The sequence below is a fragment of the Tupaia chinensis genome, unplaced genomic scaffold (genome assembly GCF_000334495.1).
Source record: "Tupaia chinensis unplaced genomic scaffold, TupChi_1.0 Scaffold138665_1, whole genome shotgun sequence".
NCBI classification, from domain to species: Eukaryota; Metazoa; Chordata; class Mammalia; order Scandentia; family Tupaiidae; genus Tupaia; species Tupaia belangeri.
In genome coordinates, this window is record NW_006198557.1 from 938366 (window position 1) to 956796 (window position 18431).

At 52.5% G+C, this 18431-nt stretch overlaps 1 protein-coding gene across 3 annotated transcripts in view; it reads right to left on the reverse strand.

Moving 5' to 3' along the window:
- Positions 1–4768: 4768 nt before the first annotated feature.
- The window catches only part of PDE4A (phosphodiesterase 4A), a 53264-nt gene continuing 39601 nt past the window's right edge, over positions 4769–18431 (reverse strand). The window contains exons 8-17 of one of the 3 annotated variants that reach the window (XM_006161540.2): positions 16059–16152; positions 13533–13765; positions 10222–10320; positions 9960–10124; positions 9594–9693; positions 9171–9325; positions 8883–9005; positions 8358–8540; positions 6677–7347; positions 4769–4910 (exon numbers count right to left, since the gene is read on the reverse strand). In XM_006161540.2, coding sequence (XP_006161602.1) covers positions 4865–4910; positions 6677–7347; positions 8358–8540; positions 8883–9005; positions 9171–9325; positions 9594–9693; positions 9960–10124; positions 10222–10320; positions 13533–13765; positions 16059–16152 — 1869 coding nt within the window. In that variant the 3' untranslated portion in view covers positions 4769–4864. Of the gene's footprint in view, positions 4911–6353; positions 7348–8357; positions 8541–8882; positions 9006–9170; positions 9326–9593; positions 9694–9959; positions 10125–10221; positions 10321–13532; positions 13766–16058; positions 16153–17645; positions 17732–18431 lie in introns of those variants that run through there. The other 2 variants (XM_006161545.3, XM_006161543.3) reach the window with 2 other exon arrangements.

Sequence of the window (18431 nt, forward strand, 5' to 3'; positions counted from 1 at the left end):
GTTTGTTCATTTCTTTTTTTAGGTTTTTGTCATAGGCCATGTGCACACATGGGAGAGAAACAAAAAAGAGGGAAAGTGAGAAATGGCAATGTCGCTGACTCCCATGTAGTCAACTGCGGTTTGAGTCCCGAACCCAGTGACTTAAACTCACGCCAGGCGCATGTGCGTGCGTGCCCAAGATCCCGAGAGGAGAATGGAGGAGAAGGGATTGCGGCGTGGCCATCCCCCCTGGGGGGGTGATTTCTCGCTTTCTGTCTCTCTGTCTCTCTCTGTTTTTATGGCAAGTGTACACATCCTATAGAAAAAGCTCTCAAAAAAACAAAAATTGGAGTGGTTGTCATTGTCGAACAGGCTCTGGGTGAAGCAAGATCCCTGCATTTGTCCCTGAATTTTTCCCACATGGTGTGAGCATGTCCCAGGACTCAGCTTCTTCATCTGTAAAATGGACCGGATGATAGTCCACGTCTCAGAAACAGCTAGAGGGTCGATGCGATCATTCCTCTCAAGTGTTTAGTGAAGGCTGGGCCGGCAGGTGGCGTGCTGGTTAAGGGCGCTGGACTCCCACATGACTGGTTGCGAGTCCCGGACCTGGCGGCTCGCTTTCTCACTCTCTCTCTCTCTCTTTCTCCCCCTCTCTAGTCAAATTTAAATAAATAAATAAATGATAAAGTTAAATAAAATAAAATAATTCTTTTTAAAAAAAAATATTTATTTAATTCTTTATTTATTCATTCATTTATTTTAATTTGACCAGAGAGAGACACAGAGAAAGATGGAAAGTGAGAAAGTCAGTCACCAGGTTCGGAACTGAAACCAAGGTCAGCCATGTGGGAGTGTCCAGAGCCTTCACCACCACACCATCTGCTGGCCCCCTAAATAAAATAATTCTTTAAAAAAATAAAAAAAGAAAGAAAGAGTTTAGCAAAGGGCCGAGTCCTCTGAAGGCCAGGGGAGGGGGGGGGTCTTTTACCCAAGACCACATAGCCTGTGAGTGCCCGATGTCAATTTCAGACAATGAGCTAATTCTATCCTTCTTGCAAGTTCCCCGGGCTCGTTCAGACAAGGACTTGCCCCTGTGCCCACTGTCCTTGGTTGGTCACCTCTGCCTGAGGAAAGATGAACCCCCTCTCTAGGGCATTTCAAAAAGCCAGCCAATGGTCACATGCCCTTCGGTCCACATTCTCGGCAGGTCACCTCATTCCAATACGGGAGGGATTTGGGACATAGCTGCCTTTTTTTTTTTTTTTTTTTTAATGTTTGTTCATTTCTTTTTTTAGATTTTTGCCATAGACCATGTGCACACATGGGAGAGAAACAAAAAAAGAGGGAAAGTGTGAAATCATCCCCCAGTGGGGATCGCCACCCTGCAATCCCTTCTCCTTCATTCTCCTCCTGGGATTTTGGGCACACATGCACAGAGACCCAGCGTGATTTTCAAGCTGCCAGGTCCGGGTCTCGAATCATGGTCAGTCATGTGGGACTCCAGAGCCTTAACCACCATGCCACCTGCTGACTCAAGTTTATTCATTTCTTTCAAGAGAGAGTGAGACAGACTGGCACTCCCAGGAGGGTCTCCATAGTGTGACCCACCCATTCATCACTGACCTAGGTTATGAACCCACATGTCAGGTGTGTCCAGGGCGGACCCGGGACACAAACCCGGAACCTCTCCCGTGTGGTCCTAGTTACATTATCACTGTACCACCACCTGGCCCCACATCTGCCCTCTTATACTCCGAGAAGCTGAGGATCTGAGCATGGAATCTCACCCACGGCTACCCACCGTCTTCTGCAGGCTGGGATTAGGACGGCTGTCTTCTGACTCCCAGCCCAACGCCCTTTCCCCAGCTCTGTCTCCCTCTGAAACACCCTGGGGAAATGTATCTTTCTTCTTCGCTTCCTGCACAAAGTTCAGATTCCCTGGACACTTCTCCCTAGTTTCCGGCTTAGCTTCTTCCCTTTGAGTCCTGGAGGGTGCCCACTCATCTGGGCCAGAATATCTGCTATAAATTTTTCCCCTTTCTTCACGATAGAGCAATGCATGCCCACATGAAAGAGAAGGGAGAGCCCACCATCCATGGTGTCTGGCCAAGCTATGACGCTCCTCCTTCAGTCTCGGATCCTGGGCACTCACATGCTTGCCTGGCGTGTTTTGGACTGACCAGGATGCGGATTTGAAGCCATGGTCATTGAGGACAATAGTTGGTGCAGTGGTTAAGCGTGGTGGACTCCCACATGGCTGGCCACGGTTTAAGGCCCAGGCCTGGTGGCTTGCTTACTCACTTTTCCGTCTCTGTCTCTCTGTATGTGTCTCTCTCTGGTCAAATTAAAATAAATAAATAGGGACCAGCAGTTAGCATAATGGCTTTGTTGCTGGTCTCCCATGTAGTGGACCGCAGTTCGAGTCCCAGACCCGGTGGCTTAAACTCACGCCGGTCGCGTGTGCATGCGTGCCCAAGATCCCGAGAGGAGAATGGAGGAGAAGGGATTGGGGTGTGGCCATCCCTAAATAAAGATAAATTTTTAAAAATTCTTTAAAAAATAAAAATAATAAAAATAAAAACAAGGGACCAGCAGATGGTGTAATGGTTACATTGCTGGATTCCCAAGTAGTCAACTGTGGTTCAAATCCTGGACCTGGTGGCTTAAAACTCACGCCAGGCACGTGTGTGTGTGCCCCAAATCTGAGAGGTGACTGGAGAAGGGATTGAAGGAAATCACCCACTGGGGGTGATTTCTCGCTGTCTCCCTGTTTCTCTGTCTCTCTGGCAAGAACACACACCCTCCTATAGCAAAAATCTGTAATAAAAAATAAATAAACCATGGTCATCATGTGGGATCTGGCTTTTCTAGAGCAGGGCTTTAACACAGAGCCAGAGTCAGCCCTTTGCGAATTTTTTTAAAAATTTGCTAGAGGGTGTGTGCTTGCCAGAAATACCGAGAGAGGGAGGGAGCAAGCAGTCCTTAACAGGGCATGCCCACGCTGCAATCCCTTTTCTGTCTCTCCACCCTGTCAGGGTTTGGAATACACTGGCACATGCGTCTGGCGAGTGTTTTAAGTCACAAGGGCTGGGATTTGAACTGTTGTCAGCAAAACGTCGGCTCTGGCTCCTCATCACAAGGCCTAACCACCCTACTACAAGACTGGGGATCCATACCTGCAAGTTCTGCTCATTAGCATAATGAATGTCAGAAACGTTTCATTGGTGAAATAAGGGACTTTTTTTTTTTCCTAAAGAATTAATGAACTTTATTTATTTTTCAATTTTGAGCAGAGAGGGACAGAGTTAGAGAGAAGAAAAAAAAAAAGTGAGAAATTAAGCCGCCAGTCCCAGATTCAAACCGCTGTCAAACCATGTGAGAGTCCAGCGGTGTTAACCACCACGCCAAGTACCAGCCCTAAGGACTTATTAGCCTATAAAAGCTGGAACAATGGGCTCCCGGGGGTGAAAGTAAAGGAATCCAAATAAGGGGACAGGTTAAAATAGCTGGGATTTACTTGAACACACAGTTTAAAAAACAGAGGTTAGGGGGCGGGTAGGTAGGTAGCTTGGTGGTGAGGGGTGCTGGATTCCCACATGAAGTTCGAGTCCTGGACTTGGCGGCCTGCTTTTCCACCTTCCCTCTCTCTCTCTCACTCTGTCCTTCTCTAGTCAAAATTAAAAAAAAAAAAAATAGTTAAAAAAAAGGAGCCAGTATGCACCAAAGTTTATAGTATCAAAGTCATAGTTCCCTCCTTCCATTTTTTTTTTCTTCCTTCCTTCTTAAAAAAAAAAAAAAAAAACAGAGGTTGGGTCCAGCCGATGGCATAGTGGTTAAGGTGCTGGATTCCCACGTGGTCGACTGTAGTTTGAGTGCAGCACCCCAAGACTTGAAAATCACAACAAATAAATAGGTAAATATGGGGGCCAGAATGTGGTGGCAGATGGCGGTCCCAGTCCTGGATCTGGTGGCTTGCTGTCTCACTTTCTCTCTCTCTCTGTTTCTCTCTGGTGAGCGCAAGTTAAAAAAAATAATTAAACTAAATTCTTTAAAATAAATATTAAACAACAAGGAAACCAATTTCGATCCCAAGCCATCCTGTGTCCAGCCACGAATTCAAAGGGGATTCAACTTGGGGACCAGCAGTTAGCGTAATGGCAAGCTGGTAAACAGAGATGGCAAAGGGTCCCTGCCTTTCATTGGCTGCTTCCTCAGCCAAGAAGGAGACCAGCCAATCACAGTGCGCCCCTGCCACGCCTCCTACTCACTTTGCATAATCTTGTAGTCACGTGGTAGAGGGGCTGCAGTCCTCATTGGCTTTTTTCTCAGCCAGTGACAAAGACACCAGCCTTGTCTATGGCCTGAAAGGCTGCATGACCTGAGGGCCAGCAGGTGGCATAGTGGTAAAGGCGCTGCTGGACTCCCTCATAGGTAACTGCAGTTCAAGTCCCAGACTTGGAAGCTTGAAACTCATGCTGGCCACATGTGTACATGTGCGCATGAAAGAAAAAGGATTACAACACGGCCATCTCGTGGGGCGGTTATTTCTCACTTTCTGTTCTCACTTTCTGTCTTTGGTGAGTGCGCGTGCCCTGTAGCAAAAATCTCTGATGATCTGTAATCCCATTTTATAACCTGGTGTCCCTATGTACCAGTTTGGGCCGAGTTCTGCTGACAGTTCCCCCCCGCTGGGGGAGGTTAGGCACAGAACACCCCTTCCTCAGCCAGCTTAGAAGAGGTACCTCCACCACCAAGGTGGGGAATGAAGCCACACCAGCCAGGCGGATCAGTGAAAGCCTCGGTTTAATTGGAGACAAGATCGAAGGATTTAGTATCGATCGACGGACCAACTGATCATCAAAGTGGACAACACGCAAGCAGCTCACGGAAGTCCTGCACCCACCCGGGGCGGAGAGGAACCTTGATGCCTGGGGAAAGGGAAGGGGGAAGGTACAGGCTCTGCTCATCCCTCACCCCTTAGGATGACACAACTTCCCATAAAACCATCGTGGTGAGGCCACCCTCGTCCTGGGACTATAGTACAATTTGTAGAATACAGTGGGAACGGAGATTCTCCTTCCAGGAAACCCCCCCTTCCTCACCTTCCCACCTGGGTCAGCCGGGGAAGAGGTAAGATTATTTTTCCCTTTTTACCTCTGTAGAATAATTTACAAACCCACCTTACAGTATATACAAAACCAAAAACAATTCATTGCAAAGAATGAAAAGAACAGGAAAAAAAAAACAAAAACAAAAACGAAAGACCCACTCCGGTTTGCCGGCTGGGTCAAAAACTGCTTTTGCTACAAAAATGAACCCTGTACAGCATCATCGGGGTTAGGTGGGAGTGGAAGTGGACAGACAGATGGATTGCAGAACCAGGCTGAGGGGTATAGGAGGATTAAAAGGGGAGGGGGCTTTCCCTTCCAACAGTCCCCCATGGCTTGGAGAAAAATGGCCTTGCATCTGTCTGTCGTATTGCTCAGGGACTAGCGAGGGAGCGAGGGAGAGGCTTGGTAAGGTAGGGACAACAGAGAAATGACTTTGGTGCAGGGGAGGAAAAGGTTGCCTAGGATGAGGGATGTGGGTAAACACCATTATTGCTTCCTCCTAGGACAGAGGGTTGGGGGGCTCTGGGCAGAGTCTGGAAGGGGGTCAGGAGGATGCTGGAGGGTGGTGTGCCCAGGGTGGGGGCTCTGGGCTTGGCCTGACTCCACCCAAGGTGCGGGTAGGAGCCACTGCCATCCCATCTCCTATGGCCACGGGAATCATTAAGGCAAGAAACAAGAGGAGAAGCAGCTGGAAGGAGGGGCGGGGCATGTGCAGATCGGAGCCCCGCCCCCAAACGGAGAAAATTCGAAGTGAACCCAAAATGGAAGGGGTGGCAAACCAAGGGGCCTCAGTCCCTCCTCAAATCTCAAGCCTGAGGCCTGGTGGCGTAAATATCCCTTCACACCACCCCCCCCCCCCCATATCCTAAACTGAACAGCTCCCCGAGGGCTCCCTGACCCCCTGCCAGTATTGCCAGGTTTGTCCAAAATGAGGTGGAAGACTTTGGGAGGAAGAGAGAGCCAGAGGGGGGCTAGAGCTGGGGCCTCCTACAGTGACCTCCCGCCAGCCCCTCTCACACCGTCTCCCCCTCCCAGGATGGCTATTCCTGGCTGGACTCTACCGACCCTCCAAAAGTGAGCAGAAAAGGCTCCAGAATGAGGCTCCTCGCCTGCCTGGGCCCAGGTGACGGGGCAGAGGAGGCTGGAAGACTGAGCCTGAACTCTGGGGGTTAGGTGGGGAGCTGGGGGCTGGAGTCTGGGGTCTGGAGGTGGAACAGGGGAACCAGGAATAGGAGCGTCTACAGTTGCTGTGTTTCAATCTTTTTTTTTTTTTTTTTTTTTTTTGGCTTTTTCTAAAAATGTTACAATTAAAATTCAAAAAAATAAAATCCCTTCTGGGACCTTAGCCCCTCATTCCCCAGCCCCCACCTCCAATAAAAGGCCCCATAGGTGGGGGCGAGGGGAAGGCAGGGGGAAAAAAAGAAAAGAGAAAAAATCCTCCACTTTTCTGTTTTCTTTTTTCTTAGGAGGGCCAGGAATCACTGAGGCAGTGGGAGGAGAAGGGTGGCTGGGGTGGAGGGAGGCCGGGAGGACAATGGAGTGAAGGGGTTGGGGCTCAGGTAGGGTCTCCACCTGATCCCCACCTGCCAGGAGCTGGGAGTGTGGCTGGGTTGTCCCCAGATGTCCCTGTGCAGGCCCAGCAAGCCTTGTTGGCAGCCCAGTGCTCTGTATGGGCCCCCACCTCGGCCGCCACGGAGGGGAGGCCCGGGAGGCCCAGGGCCTCCTCTGGAATGGACGGGGTCCTCAAGGCAGGTAGAAGAGGGTTTTCAAGACACAGGGCAGGAGAGCTGCTGTAGCTTACGGCCCCTATATATTCCTTCGGGGACCCGGATACGTCCTGGGCCTCGGGGACACCACCGGCTGAGTCAGCCCACTGTGCCATATTTAGTTCTTCTACGTGGACCTCATCCCGGCCCTTGACCTTGAAAAGATCCTCAGAGGGAGATGCATCCTGGGCCAGGCTAGCATCCGGAGCTGGGGGCGATCCAGGCACTTCAGACACATCCTGGGCCGTGGGTGCTTCTTCCTCCTCCTCCTCCTCCAGCGTCAGTTCAAACTGGAATTTATCCGGTGGGGGTGGGTGGCCTGGGCCCCCCGGCTCCTCCTCGGGCGGTGGCGATGGGCTCCGCCGAATGGCACTGTAGTACCAGTCCCGGTTATCCTCCAGCGTGTCTAGGATTTCCTGGGCATCCGGGTGGACGAGGTCTGCCCACGTCTCCCACAGCGGGTGCACGATATAGTCGATGAAACCCACCTGGGGGAAGAGGGAACGAGGTAGGAGCCAAGAGGCCAGAGGGGCGGTGGCCCTGCCATGGAGCTCCATGACATAAAATGTAAAACACGGGGCTAGCAGGTGGTGTTGTGGTGAAGGTGCTGGATTCCCCACATGGCCGACCATGGTTCGAGTCCCAGACCTGGCAGCTTGACACTCACATTGGGTGAATGTGTGTGCGTGCCCAGAATCCCGAGAGAAAAATGGAGAAGGGATTGTTGCATGGTCATTCTCCCGGGGAGTGAATTCCGGCTTTTTGTCTGTCTCTCTTCAGCAAGATCATGTGCCTTATAGCAAAAATCTCTAAGAATGATGGGGGCCAGCAGGTGGCATGGTGGTTAAGGCACCGGATACTCCCACATGGCTGACCACGGTATAAGTCCCGAACCTGTGGCTTGCTTGCTTTTTTTTCTCTCTCTCTCTTTCTCTGGTCAAATTAAAATAAATAAGGGACCAGCAGTTAGCATAATGGCTCTGTCGCTGAACTCCCATGTAGTCGACTGCGGTTCGAGTCCCGAACCCAGTGGCTTAAACTCATGCCGGGCACGTGTCTGTGTGTGCCCGAGATCCTGAGAGGAGAATCATCCCCTTTAGGGGGGTGATTTCTTGCTTTCTGTCTTTCTGGCGAGCGCATGCACCCTATAGCAAAAACCTCTCAAGAAAAAAAAGAACAACAAATACAGTTGAATTATTTATTTAATTGTATTTGTTACTATTTTAAAATTTGACCAGAGAGAGCGGGAAAGTGAGAAAACAAGTCACCAGGGCCAGGACTCGAACCACCGTCAGCCATGTGGGAGTCCAGTGCCTTAACCTCCATGCCATTTGTCTGCTCCAAATAAATAATTGTTTAGAAAAAGAAGAAAAGATAAGGGAAACCAAACAGAAAAAACTGACATTGTGGAGAGGCAGGTCTGGATCTCAGGGCTCTAGCCCAACATGGATTGGGCAGGTCTGCCCCGGCCCCTTACACCACTGCCCAGAGCCTGTACCTGAGACTTCTCCACGGAGGCTGTGTGCTTGTCACACATGGGGCTGATCTCCATGCCGCGCTCGCGCTCGCGGTCGCCCTGCTGGAAGAACTCGGCCATGATGCGGTCTGTCCACTGGCGGTACAGCTCCAGCGGTTTGGTGGGGTTGCTCAGGTCTGCACAGTGCACCATGTTCCGAAGGACCTGTGAGGTGTGGGGGGTTAGGAGGCCCTTCAGAGGCCACACCCCCTCCCACTCTGGGGCCTGCGGCTTTCTTTTTAACCCCTCTCTGTCTTTCTCCGCCCCCCCCAGTACTTTCACACTCCAGCAACTAAAAAAAGAGAAAGGCATTGGGGAAGATGGAAAGAAATACCAAGAGATGGAAAAAGAGATGGGGTTAGAGTTGGAGGATGGAGGTGGGAACAGAGAGGAAAAGGGACAGAAAGAGAGGTGACATGGGTGACAGATGCTGGAACAGCTACACAGATCTAAAGGGGTGGGGGAAGGGAAAGGGTCCCATGTCATACAATGGGGGGCAGCTGGCACCTGGATGCGGTCAGAATAGTTGTCCAGCAGGAGCACCCCCGAACTGGTCACTTTCTTGGTCTCTACCATGGTCTTCAGGTCAGCCAGGAGGGTCATGTGCTTGGACATGTCTGTGGCCAGCACCTGTGGGCGAGGGGGTATCACAGGGGCAGCTGAGCCCACCCCTCCGGCATACCCACCGATGCTCAGGATTCAAAGGGCTCCTCTGTGACTCAGACCCATCCTACCCCATGCCCGCTCCTCAAAGCCTTTCTAACCCCCTCTTGTCCCGCCCCTGGCCCCGCCCACCATGTCGATGACCATCTTGCGCAGGCTCTGTCGCTGCCGCTTGCTGAGGTTCTGGAAGATGTCGCAGTTGTCCTCTTGCAGCAGCTTGAAGCCCACAGCCAGGTGGTGATTCTCGAGCACCGACTCATCGTTGTACATGAGCGCCAGTTCTGAATCTGCAGCCCAAGCCCAGAAGTCAGGGTAAAGCTCACGAGGCTAGCCCCGCCCCAGTCCAAGCTCCGCCCCCAACGGGGCAAGCCCCGCCCCAGCGTGGCCAGTCCCACCTCCAATGGAACCAGCTACCCCCAAGTCAGGTCAGCCCCGCCCCAGCCTGATAAGCCCTGCCTCCAACAGAGAAAGCAAGCCACACCCAACCTGGTCAACCACGCCCCCAAATTCGCAAACCCCGCCTCCAGCCCCACCCCAGCGGGGCCAGCCACTTACTGGTATTGATGAGGAACTGGTTAGAGACCCCAGGGTGGTCCACGTCGTGGATGGCAGCTGCGAAGAGGGCAGCCAGAATTTCCAAGTCTGTGAACACGGCCTGAGAGCAAAGGGGGAGGGGATCGCGGAAAGAGGTTAGAATAATGGAGATGGGAGAGGAAAAGGGTCAGAATGGGATGACAGAGATCGGGGGAAATTAGGGTGGTGGAGAAAGATGGGGGTCAGGAGAGAAAGATGAAAATTAGAGGAACAGGGTCAAAGAGAGATGGAGGTCAGAGACACGAGGTCAGAAACACACACAGGAGACTGAAGAGGGGAAGTGACGAGTTGGGGTTGAGGGGCCACGGGCAGGTGGCAGGTGCTCACATCCAGCGCAGGCGTGGCCAACAGCACGTGGGTGGACTGCAGCACATCGGCCGCGTGCAGGCTGTTGTGGTAGGCCACGTCGGCGTGGTAGTGGTCCTCCAGCGTCAACATATACGTCACCATCGTGTCCACGGGGATGCGGAATTTCTTCAGCAAGTCTCGCTCCTGAGGGCAGCCAGGGGCAGGGCGGTGACTCTCACCAACCCTAAGCACCCAGCCCCGTGCTCCTCACAGCTTGGCCCACTCCCCGCTGTTCCCCCACCTGGAATATCGTGTACATGATGCAGCTGAGGGAGCGGCCTCCGGCATAATCGGACACACAGAAGATGTTCAGGCCCCACTTGCTCAGGTTTTCCAGTTCCTGGTGGAGATGGAGGTCAGAGGTCAGAGGTCAGGAGCCAACAGGGCCCAAGGCCCTTGAGACCCTTTTCTTTCTTTTTTTAAATTATTTTATTTAACTTTATTTATTCGTTCATTTATTTCGATTCTACCAGAGAAAGAGAATGAGAGAGAGAGAGAGAGAGAGAGAAAGCAAGCCACCAGGTCCAGGACTCGAACCACAGTTGGCCATGTGGGAGTCCAGCAACCTCGACCACCATGCTACCCCCCAAGCCACTGGCTGGCCCCAGAGACCCTTTTCTTTCTTTCTTAGTTTTTTTTTCCCCTAAGGTTTTTGCCATAGGGTGTGCACATTTGCCGGAAAGAGACAGAGAAAGGGAACGAGAAAAAACACTCCCCAGGAGGAATGGGCATGTCCTAATCCCTTCTCCTCTAGGGATTTTGAGCATGCATGCATATGTGCCCAACATGGCTTCCTTTCTTCCTTTTCTTCTTGCCGTAGGGTGCATGCGCTTGCTGGAGAGAGACAGTGAGAGGGAAAGTGTGAATCACCCCCCCCCCCGACGAAGGATGCCACAGCCCCCACCCTCTCCTCCATTCTCTTCCTGGGATTTTGGGCATGCATGTACACGTGCAAGCTGCCAGGTCCAGGACTTGAATCGCAATCGGTCACATGGGAGTCCAGTACCTTAACCACCATGCCACCTGCTGACCCTCCTCCCGCTCCCGGCATGGTTTTCAAGCCACTGGATGCAGGACACAAACCATGGTTGTCCATGTGGGAATCCAGTGCCTTAACCACCAAGTCACCCGCTGGCCTGAAGACCCTTTTCTAGAAAATTGGGGCTGTGATTTGAAGGATGCATCATTATTGCTCATAGAAGAGGTAGCATTTAGAACCATAACATTTCTATCCCAAGTCCCATTGGGTTAGAAAGTAACAAAGCAACCACAGGTACTGGCTCGAGTATTTTTTAACCCACCAAACTCTGCAGTAAACACTCGATCTCATCTGGCAGATGGGGAGATCAAGGCTCAGAGAAGTGATGTGAACTCTCTAAGATCTTGCCGCTCATAAGAGGCAAGGCTGGGATGGGAACCCAGCTGGTCCCCAGACACCCTCAGCCTCAGCTGAACTGACCACTAGCCCCCGGACAAGAAAATAAGACCGGCTTATTGTCCAGTCACTCCAGAATCCAGAACAGTGGCACTCATAGGAGGTGCTCAGCAAACACAACAGGTGCACATACTAGTGGCCCAGTAAACACGGAATGACTGAACCAAGGACTCTCCAGTGACACTCGCAGAGGGTTATAAAAAGATGTCACCTGATGGCTGGTCTCATAGCCTGTTTAAGAGAGCCAGATCCCAGGACCAGCAGGGTGTAATGATAACATCACTACACTCCCACATAGTCGACCGTGGTTCGAGTCCCGGACCCAGTGGCTTAAAACTCACGCTGGGCGTGTGAGGGTGCATGCCCAAAAATCCCAAGGAGAATGGAGGAGAAGGGATTGCGATGTGGCCATCCCCCTGAGGCTGTCTCTATCTCTCGATTTCTCTGTCAAGCACATACGCCCTATACCAAAAAATCTTTCATAATAAAAAGCAAGCCAGATCCCACCCTGCTGACTATGGTTCAAATATTAACCCTATAGGCTTAAAAAATATACCTAAAATCCTAATGGGATGGACAGTGGAGAAGGGACTGCAGCATGCCCCATTGAGGGGTCCTTTCTCTTTCTCTGCCCTCTGGCAATTAAACAAAACAAAAACTGGACCAGCCAGGTGGTGTGGTGGTGAAGGCAGCTGAATCCCACATGGCCAACTTCGTAGTTCTAGTCCTAGACCCCGTAACTTGAGAAACACACCAGGCGCATGTATGTGTGTGCCCAAAATCCTGAGAGAGTGGAGAAGAAGGGACCGTGGCATGGCTATCCTCTTTAAGGGGTGATTTCCCACTCTCTCTCTGTCTCTCTCAGGTGAATGCACACATCCTATAACAAATTAAAAACAAAAAAACAGGGGGCCAGCAGGTGGCGTGGTGGTTAAGGCGCTAGGCACTCCCACACAGTCAACCACAGTTTGAGTCCCAGACCTGGTGGCTTGCTTTCTCACTTTCCCCCTCTCTCTCTCTCTCTCTCTGTGGTCAAATGAAAATAAATGAAGGAACAAATAAAATTAAATAAAAATTAAAAAATAAAAACGAACACCTTCAGTTGAACGAACCACCCAGGATTCACTGTTTCCATTACGTTCCGGACGAGTGAAGAGTCAAACCCAGCTCTGGACTGGACAGGACACTAGTGGGGCTGTGTCTGGGTCTATGACAATGACCTGTGCACCAAGTCTCCCAGTGGCCGGGAGCGCTGCTTTCAAAGGTCAAAGCTGCCCTTTCTTCTAGAAAACTATTCTCTTGCCCCTCTAGGAGCTGTATTTTATAAAAGAGGTGACACCATTTACCCTGAGGGCAGCACCCAACCAATGACTGAAAAACAGCGATGCCAACAGCAACTCTTTGGGGCTGGCTCCATAACCTGGTGGTTCAGAGGGCTAGATCAGGACCAGCAGGTGGCGTGGTGATTAAGGGCGCTGGACTCCCACATGGCCGACTGCGGTTCAAGTCCTGCACCTGGTGGCTCGCTTTCTCACTTTCCTTCTCTCTGTGTGTCTGTCTTTCTCTGGTCAAATGAAAATAACGGAATGAATAAAGAAAATGAAATAATTCCAAAAATAGTTTTAAAAAAAGCCACAAAACTTAAAAAGAAAACAGAAAAACACTTTGGATGTGTGTATATGTGACCGCATCCCAAAAAGATGGAGACACAGAAGAGAAGGGATACTGACATGACAATTCCCCATGGGGACTGCTTCCTCCCTTCTGCTCTGTTACTGACAAACTCTCAGGCAATAAATAAATAAGTAAATAAATAAATAAATAATAAAAATAAAAATAGCAAAACAAAACAAAAATCCACTTTCCCTCCTGGCGGGCTCGGCCCTGTCATACTCTCTACACTCAGGAGCTGCCCACAGACGCAGCTGAGACCTCTGTGTTCCACATCATCCAGTCCTTCCTTAATCCCCTCCCTCCTGCGGCTCCACATCCTAATGCAGGAACACCCGATCCTCATCTCACCACCTCTTTCTAAGGACCCCAACGTGCTGGCCTTCTTTGGACCCCAGGGAGCCACTACCCTTCCTCAGCCCAGCCTCAGCTGAGCCTCCACCCACTTGGGCCAAGAGTTCCTCTTGGTCGGTCTTCACCCCAAAGCGGGGAAAACTGGAGTCGCTCAGGCTGCTGCTGTGCGTCAACTTTTTCACCCCAGTGATCTGGGACATGGGCTGGAACTGCGGCACCGGGGGCGGGGGCTGCTGGGCGGGTCTCTGTCTGGGTGGCGGTGCTTGTTCTTTCTCTCGCTGCTCCTTCAACGTGGGTGATGGGATCTCCACTTCATTCTGTTTGTCTGCACACAGTGGCGGGGAGGTTCGGGTAAGCACCAGCGCTCCCCGTTCCGAAGACTCCCCCATTCGTTAGCCCCGCTCCTCCGCACCAGATCCTGGAACCCTCACCCGGTAGAGCAGGTCCCTTCTGGGTATCACACTGATGGCTATCCAGAGGCTTGAAACCAGAGGGCACGTAGGATTTTTTCTGGGAGGTGTTGGGATGGGGTGGGAGCCCTGGATCTTGCCTGGGGCTGTGGGGTGGCCCCAGTCCAACAGCCAGGTTTGGCAGAAGGGCAGAAGTAAAGTAGTGGGTTGGGGATGCCAGGGACAGCCGCGGTCTGCCCCGGGTACTCAAAGAACCCTCTCGGGCGGGGAAAACCCCTGCATGGTGTCCGAGAGTGCTGGGAGTAGGGGACATCGCTGGGAGTGGTGTGGGGAGGGTGGTCTCTGGCTCCATATCCCCCCCTTGGCACCAGCCTGCCTGGAGGCCAGCCCCAGAAGCCCTTTTGCTGAGCTTTGGAGAGCTTCCAGAGCTCAGCGGAGGTTCATTGTGATCTGTCAAACAGAGGGCTGGACAGGGGTCATTTGCATGCCACGCTCCCATTGGCTGGATCCTCAGAACTCAGCGGCATGCCACGCCCTTACTGGCTGGAGTCTTTGCAACTCTGAACCCTTCTTTTGGGGAGGGAGGTTGTCTGAACTTGGGGGCCTTTGGGATTTGCTGGTACTTTTTCTTATTCTATATTTTTGAATTATTTATGTAATTTTATTTATCATTAATATTACTCTTTTTTTTTAGAATTATTTTATTTAATGATTACAGGACCAGCAAACGGTGTAACGATTATGTTGCTGGATTCCCATGTAGTCAGTCATGGTTGGAGTCCCGGATGGGCGACTTAAACTCACTCCGGGAACATGTGCATGCAAGGCCAGGATCCTAAGAGGAGAATCCAGGGGAAGGGACTGTTGTGTGGTCATCCCCCCAGGGGGTGATTTCTTGCTTTCTTTCTGTCTCTCTGTCCCTATGTCTTTCCCGTGAGTACATGTGCCCTTTAGCAGAAACCTCTCTTCAGGGACCAGCAGTTAGCATAATGGCTATGTCGCTGGACTCCCATGTAGTTGACCACAGTTTGAGTCTTGGACCTGGTGGCTTAAACTCATGCCGGGCACATGTGTGTGCATGCCCAAGATGAGGAGATTGGAGAAGGGACTGTGGTCTGGTCATCGCCCCTGGGGGGTGATTTCTTGCTTCCTGTCTCTCTGTCTCTCTGGTGAGCACACGCACCATATAGCAAAAGCCTCTCCAAAAAAAAAAAAAAATTATCTTCAAATAAAAACAAAAGGATTATTTAATTTAAATTTTATTTTAATTATTATTATTTCTTTTTGGAGAGGTTTTTGCTATAGGGTGCGTGCACTCAACAGAAAGACAGAAAGCAAGAAATCACCCCCGGGGGGGATGGCCACAATCCCTTCTCCTCCATTCTCTTCTTGCGATCTTGGGCACGCATATGCGCCTGGCGTGAATTTAAGCCACCAGGTCCGGGACTCGAACTGTGGTTGACTACATGGGATTCCAGTGACATAGCCATTACACTAATTGCTGATCTCTAAAAAAAATAATAATAATTGAATTTTTTAATTGCCAGAGGGGCGTGTACACACCCCAGAAGCAGAGAGGGAGAAAACACTCCCCAGTGAGGTGTGGTCACAATCCCGTCACGTTCAGGTCTCCGTCCTGTTGGGATCTGGGGCACCCATGTGCTCCCAGCGTGTTTTTCAAGCTGCTGGGGCCAGGACTGAACTGCACGCTTGGTAATGCGGGATCCATTTCCCTTAACCACCAGACCACAGGGCCAGCTCTTAGCTTGGAGTCTTTCTGAGGTTTAAGAATACTTTGAGGGGACCAGCAGGTGGCATGGTGATTAAGGTGCTGGACACTCCCACATGACCAACTACGGTTTGAGTCCCGGACCTGGTGGCTTGCTTTATCGCTTTCCCTCTCTCTCGCTCTCTATGTCTCTCTCTGGCCAAATTAAAATAAATGAATGAATAAATAAAATGAAATTAATTCCAGAAAAAAAAAAAGAATACTTTGAGTCGGGGGGGGTGTGTCTCTTGAGTTGGAGAGTCCCATTGGGGTTCCACTGAGTTTTGGAGCCCAAGTATGGAAGGTCTCGAGCATGGTGGTCTGATTTTAGGGTGGGAAGAGCCAGGGCCCCTTGACCATGTGGATAAAAGGCCCGAAAAGGGGTGAGGAGAAGCCTTCCAGCCCAGCTGTCCCGCCGCCCACGCGCTGCCGTCACTCACCCAGGAATGTTGTAGAAATGTACTCTGAAACCTGGTTTCCTGACCTGCTCATTTCTGACAGGTGTATGAGTTCACGGTTCAGCATCCTCTTGAACTAAGGCGAAAGTCAGAAAGGAAGGGATGGTGGGGAATCGTGTGTGTACGCACCTGTACATGTGTGTGAGCGTGTATGTGTGTGTGCACATTTCAGGCCTTCTCAAGGCGCTCCCAGAGACCCCCATGGATGCCCCCTGTTTCTCTGCTCAGCCCACGGAGCCTCTTCCAGGCTGCTCAGGGGGCGTGACCCCAGGCTGGGAGGCGGGGTCGGGAACTGGACGCCCTTCCCAGCTTCAGAAAACAAGAGCTCCCCTCCCCTCCCCTAGACCCTCCTCCCAGGAGGAGCCAGAGGGGCACCTGTGGAAGGGAGGGGTTCCTGCCTAACAGGGAGCCAATGGGGTATCAGGAGAATCCCCGTCACCATGGCGATGGGAGTCTCCTTAGCAACTCCCCCTCCAACCAGCTGCTGAGCTGGGGAAAAGGGGGGCAAGCCAGAGGCTCCTTAACCCTTGCTTTTCCCGAACTGCCCCTGACCCTGGTCTTTCCAGACAGGGACCCTCCTCCCTAGGCATTCTGGGCCCCAGCCTCCACCCCGATTTGGAAGGAAAAAACTAGTCCTCTATCTCTGGGAGAAGGGGGAATCTGGCCAAGGCGGGGGAGAGAACAGGGAGCTGAGGAAATCCCAGGCTGCTGATGGGGGAGGGGGAGAGGGATTCCCATCATAGCCCCCTCCCCAACCTCAGGGAGGTAGACAGATGCACAGATGCACGGAGCATACCCGAAACCCAGCTTGGGGGCCCCTCCTGGTCCCCCCATGCCACTTCACACAGGCCTCTGCTGTGACATTGTGCATGGACTAGAAAGGGCATCAGCTCCCCGCCCCCAAGCTCTGCCAAAGAACCCCCAAAACAGAAGCAGGCTCAGTGCAGCCAGATGGGAGGGACAGGAAGGGGGAGCCTGCATGGCCCACCCTGGGGCATGGGGTGCTCACTTCACCTGGGCAGCCCGGAGACCCTGGGACACGTGAAGATGCGTGCACACACACACGCACACACACACACACACATACACACACACTCAAGATGGACCCACAAAATCTCACACCACCACACACAGAGTCACCCTGCACAGTGTCACACAGCCCAGACACCCAAGTCAAGGGACAGACAATAAGCCAGCCAGTGACATTCGAGGTCACATGCCCTAGAAATACAGGCAGCTGTGGGCTTATGATGGGGCCCGACATAGAACACGCAGAGTCGAGAGATCTCAGACAGGCCACGCTGTGACCCAGGCGCATAAGTATATGCCCGGGGGGGAAGGGGGACACACACGCATGCCGGCCCTGACAGTCACACCCAGTGACAGCCACACACCCCCAGCCTCCTGCCATCCACACCCAGCCCTGGGCCACACACAGGGACGGTCACAGGCTACATCCCCAGGCCACTCGTGCACAGCTGCACACACAAGCCCACGCCGGGGCTGGAGGGTCCCAGGGTGGCAGGGCAGGGCAGCATCTCCCGCCCACCCCACACCATGCTTCCCTACCTGGTCCCACCAGCCCACCAACCACGGCTTGGAGCAGGTCTCGCAGAAGAAATCCACCAAGGGCATCTTGTAGCCTTAGCCCCGCTCGGGGCTGCTGCTTGCACCGGCTGGGTTGGGGAGTCCTGGGGTTATCAGCCACGGGGAGGGGACTGGGTGGGTGGGCAGCAAAGGGGGAGCCGCGGAGGGGCCTGGGCCGGCCCAGCAAGGCTGGGGGCTCCCTTCCCCTCCGCGCTCCCAGCAGCACCCCTGGTTACATGGTCCACCTGCCCCTGGCCCTCATGGGCCCCACGGCAGCAGCAGGAGGCAGTGGGGGGGCCCCTGCCCATGGGAAGGGCAGGGCAAGGGTCCCCGGAGAAGGCTGCGGAGGCTCGGGGCTCCGTGTGTGCACGCTTGTGTGTGTGCGCGCTCACTGCAGCACTGGCAGGCTGCATGCGACGTCAGGTGGTGCCGGGGGTGGGGGGGGCGTTAAAGGGGTATCAGAGCCCACAGGCCTCAGCCAGAACCCAGGTGGGACGGCCAGGGGATCAGCCCCCTGCCATGAGGACTTATCCTGTCCTTGGACACACCCAGGGACGGAAACACACAGCCAGACACGCCCCACACACAGACACCAACACCCAGAGACACACCTTCCAGAGACCCCAACACACACCCGTGTACTCGACGTCTTCTCACACACCTGCAGACATATACACCCATATGCTTTCAGTCCTACACGTATACCACACACGTGCTCGTACACACACACACACACACACACACACACACACACACAACTCTCCTCTC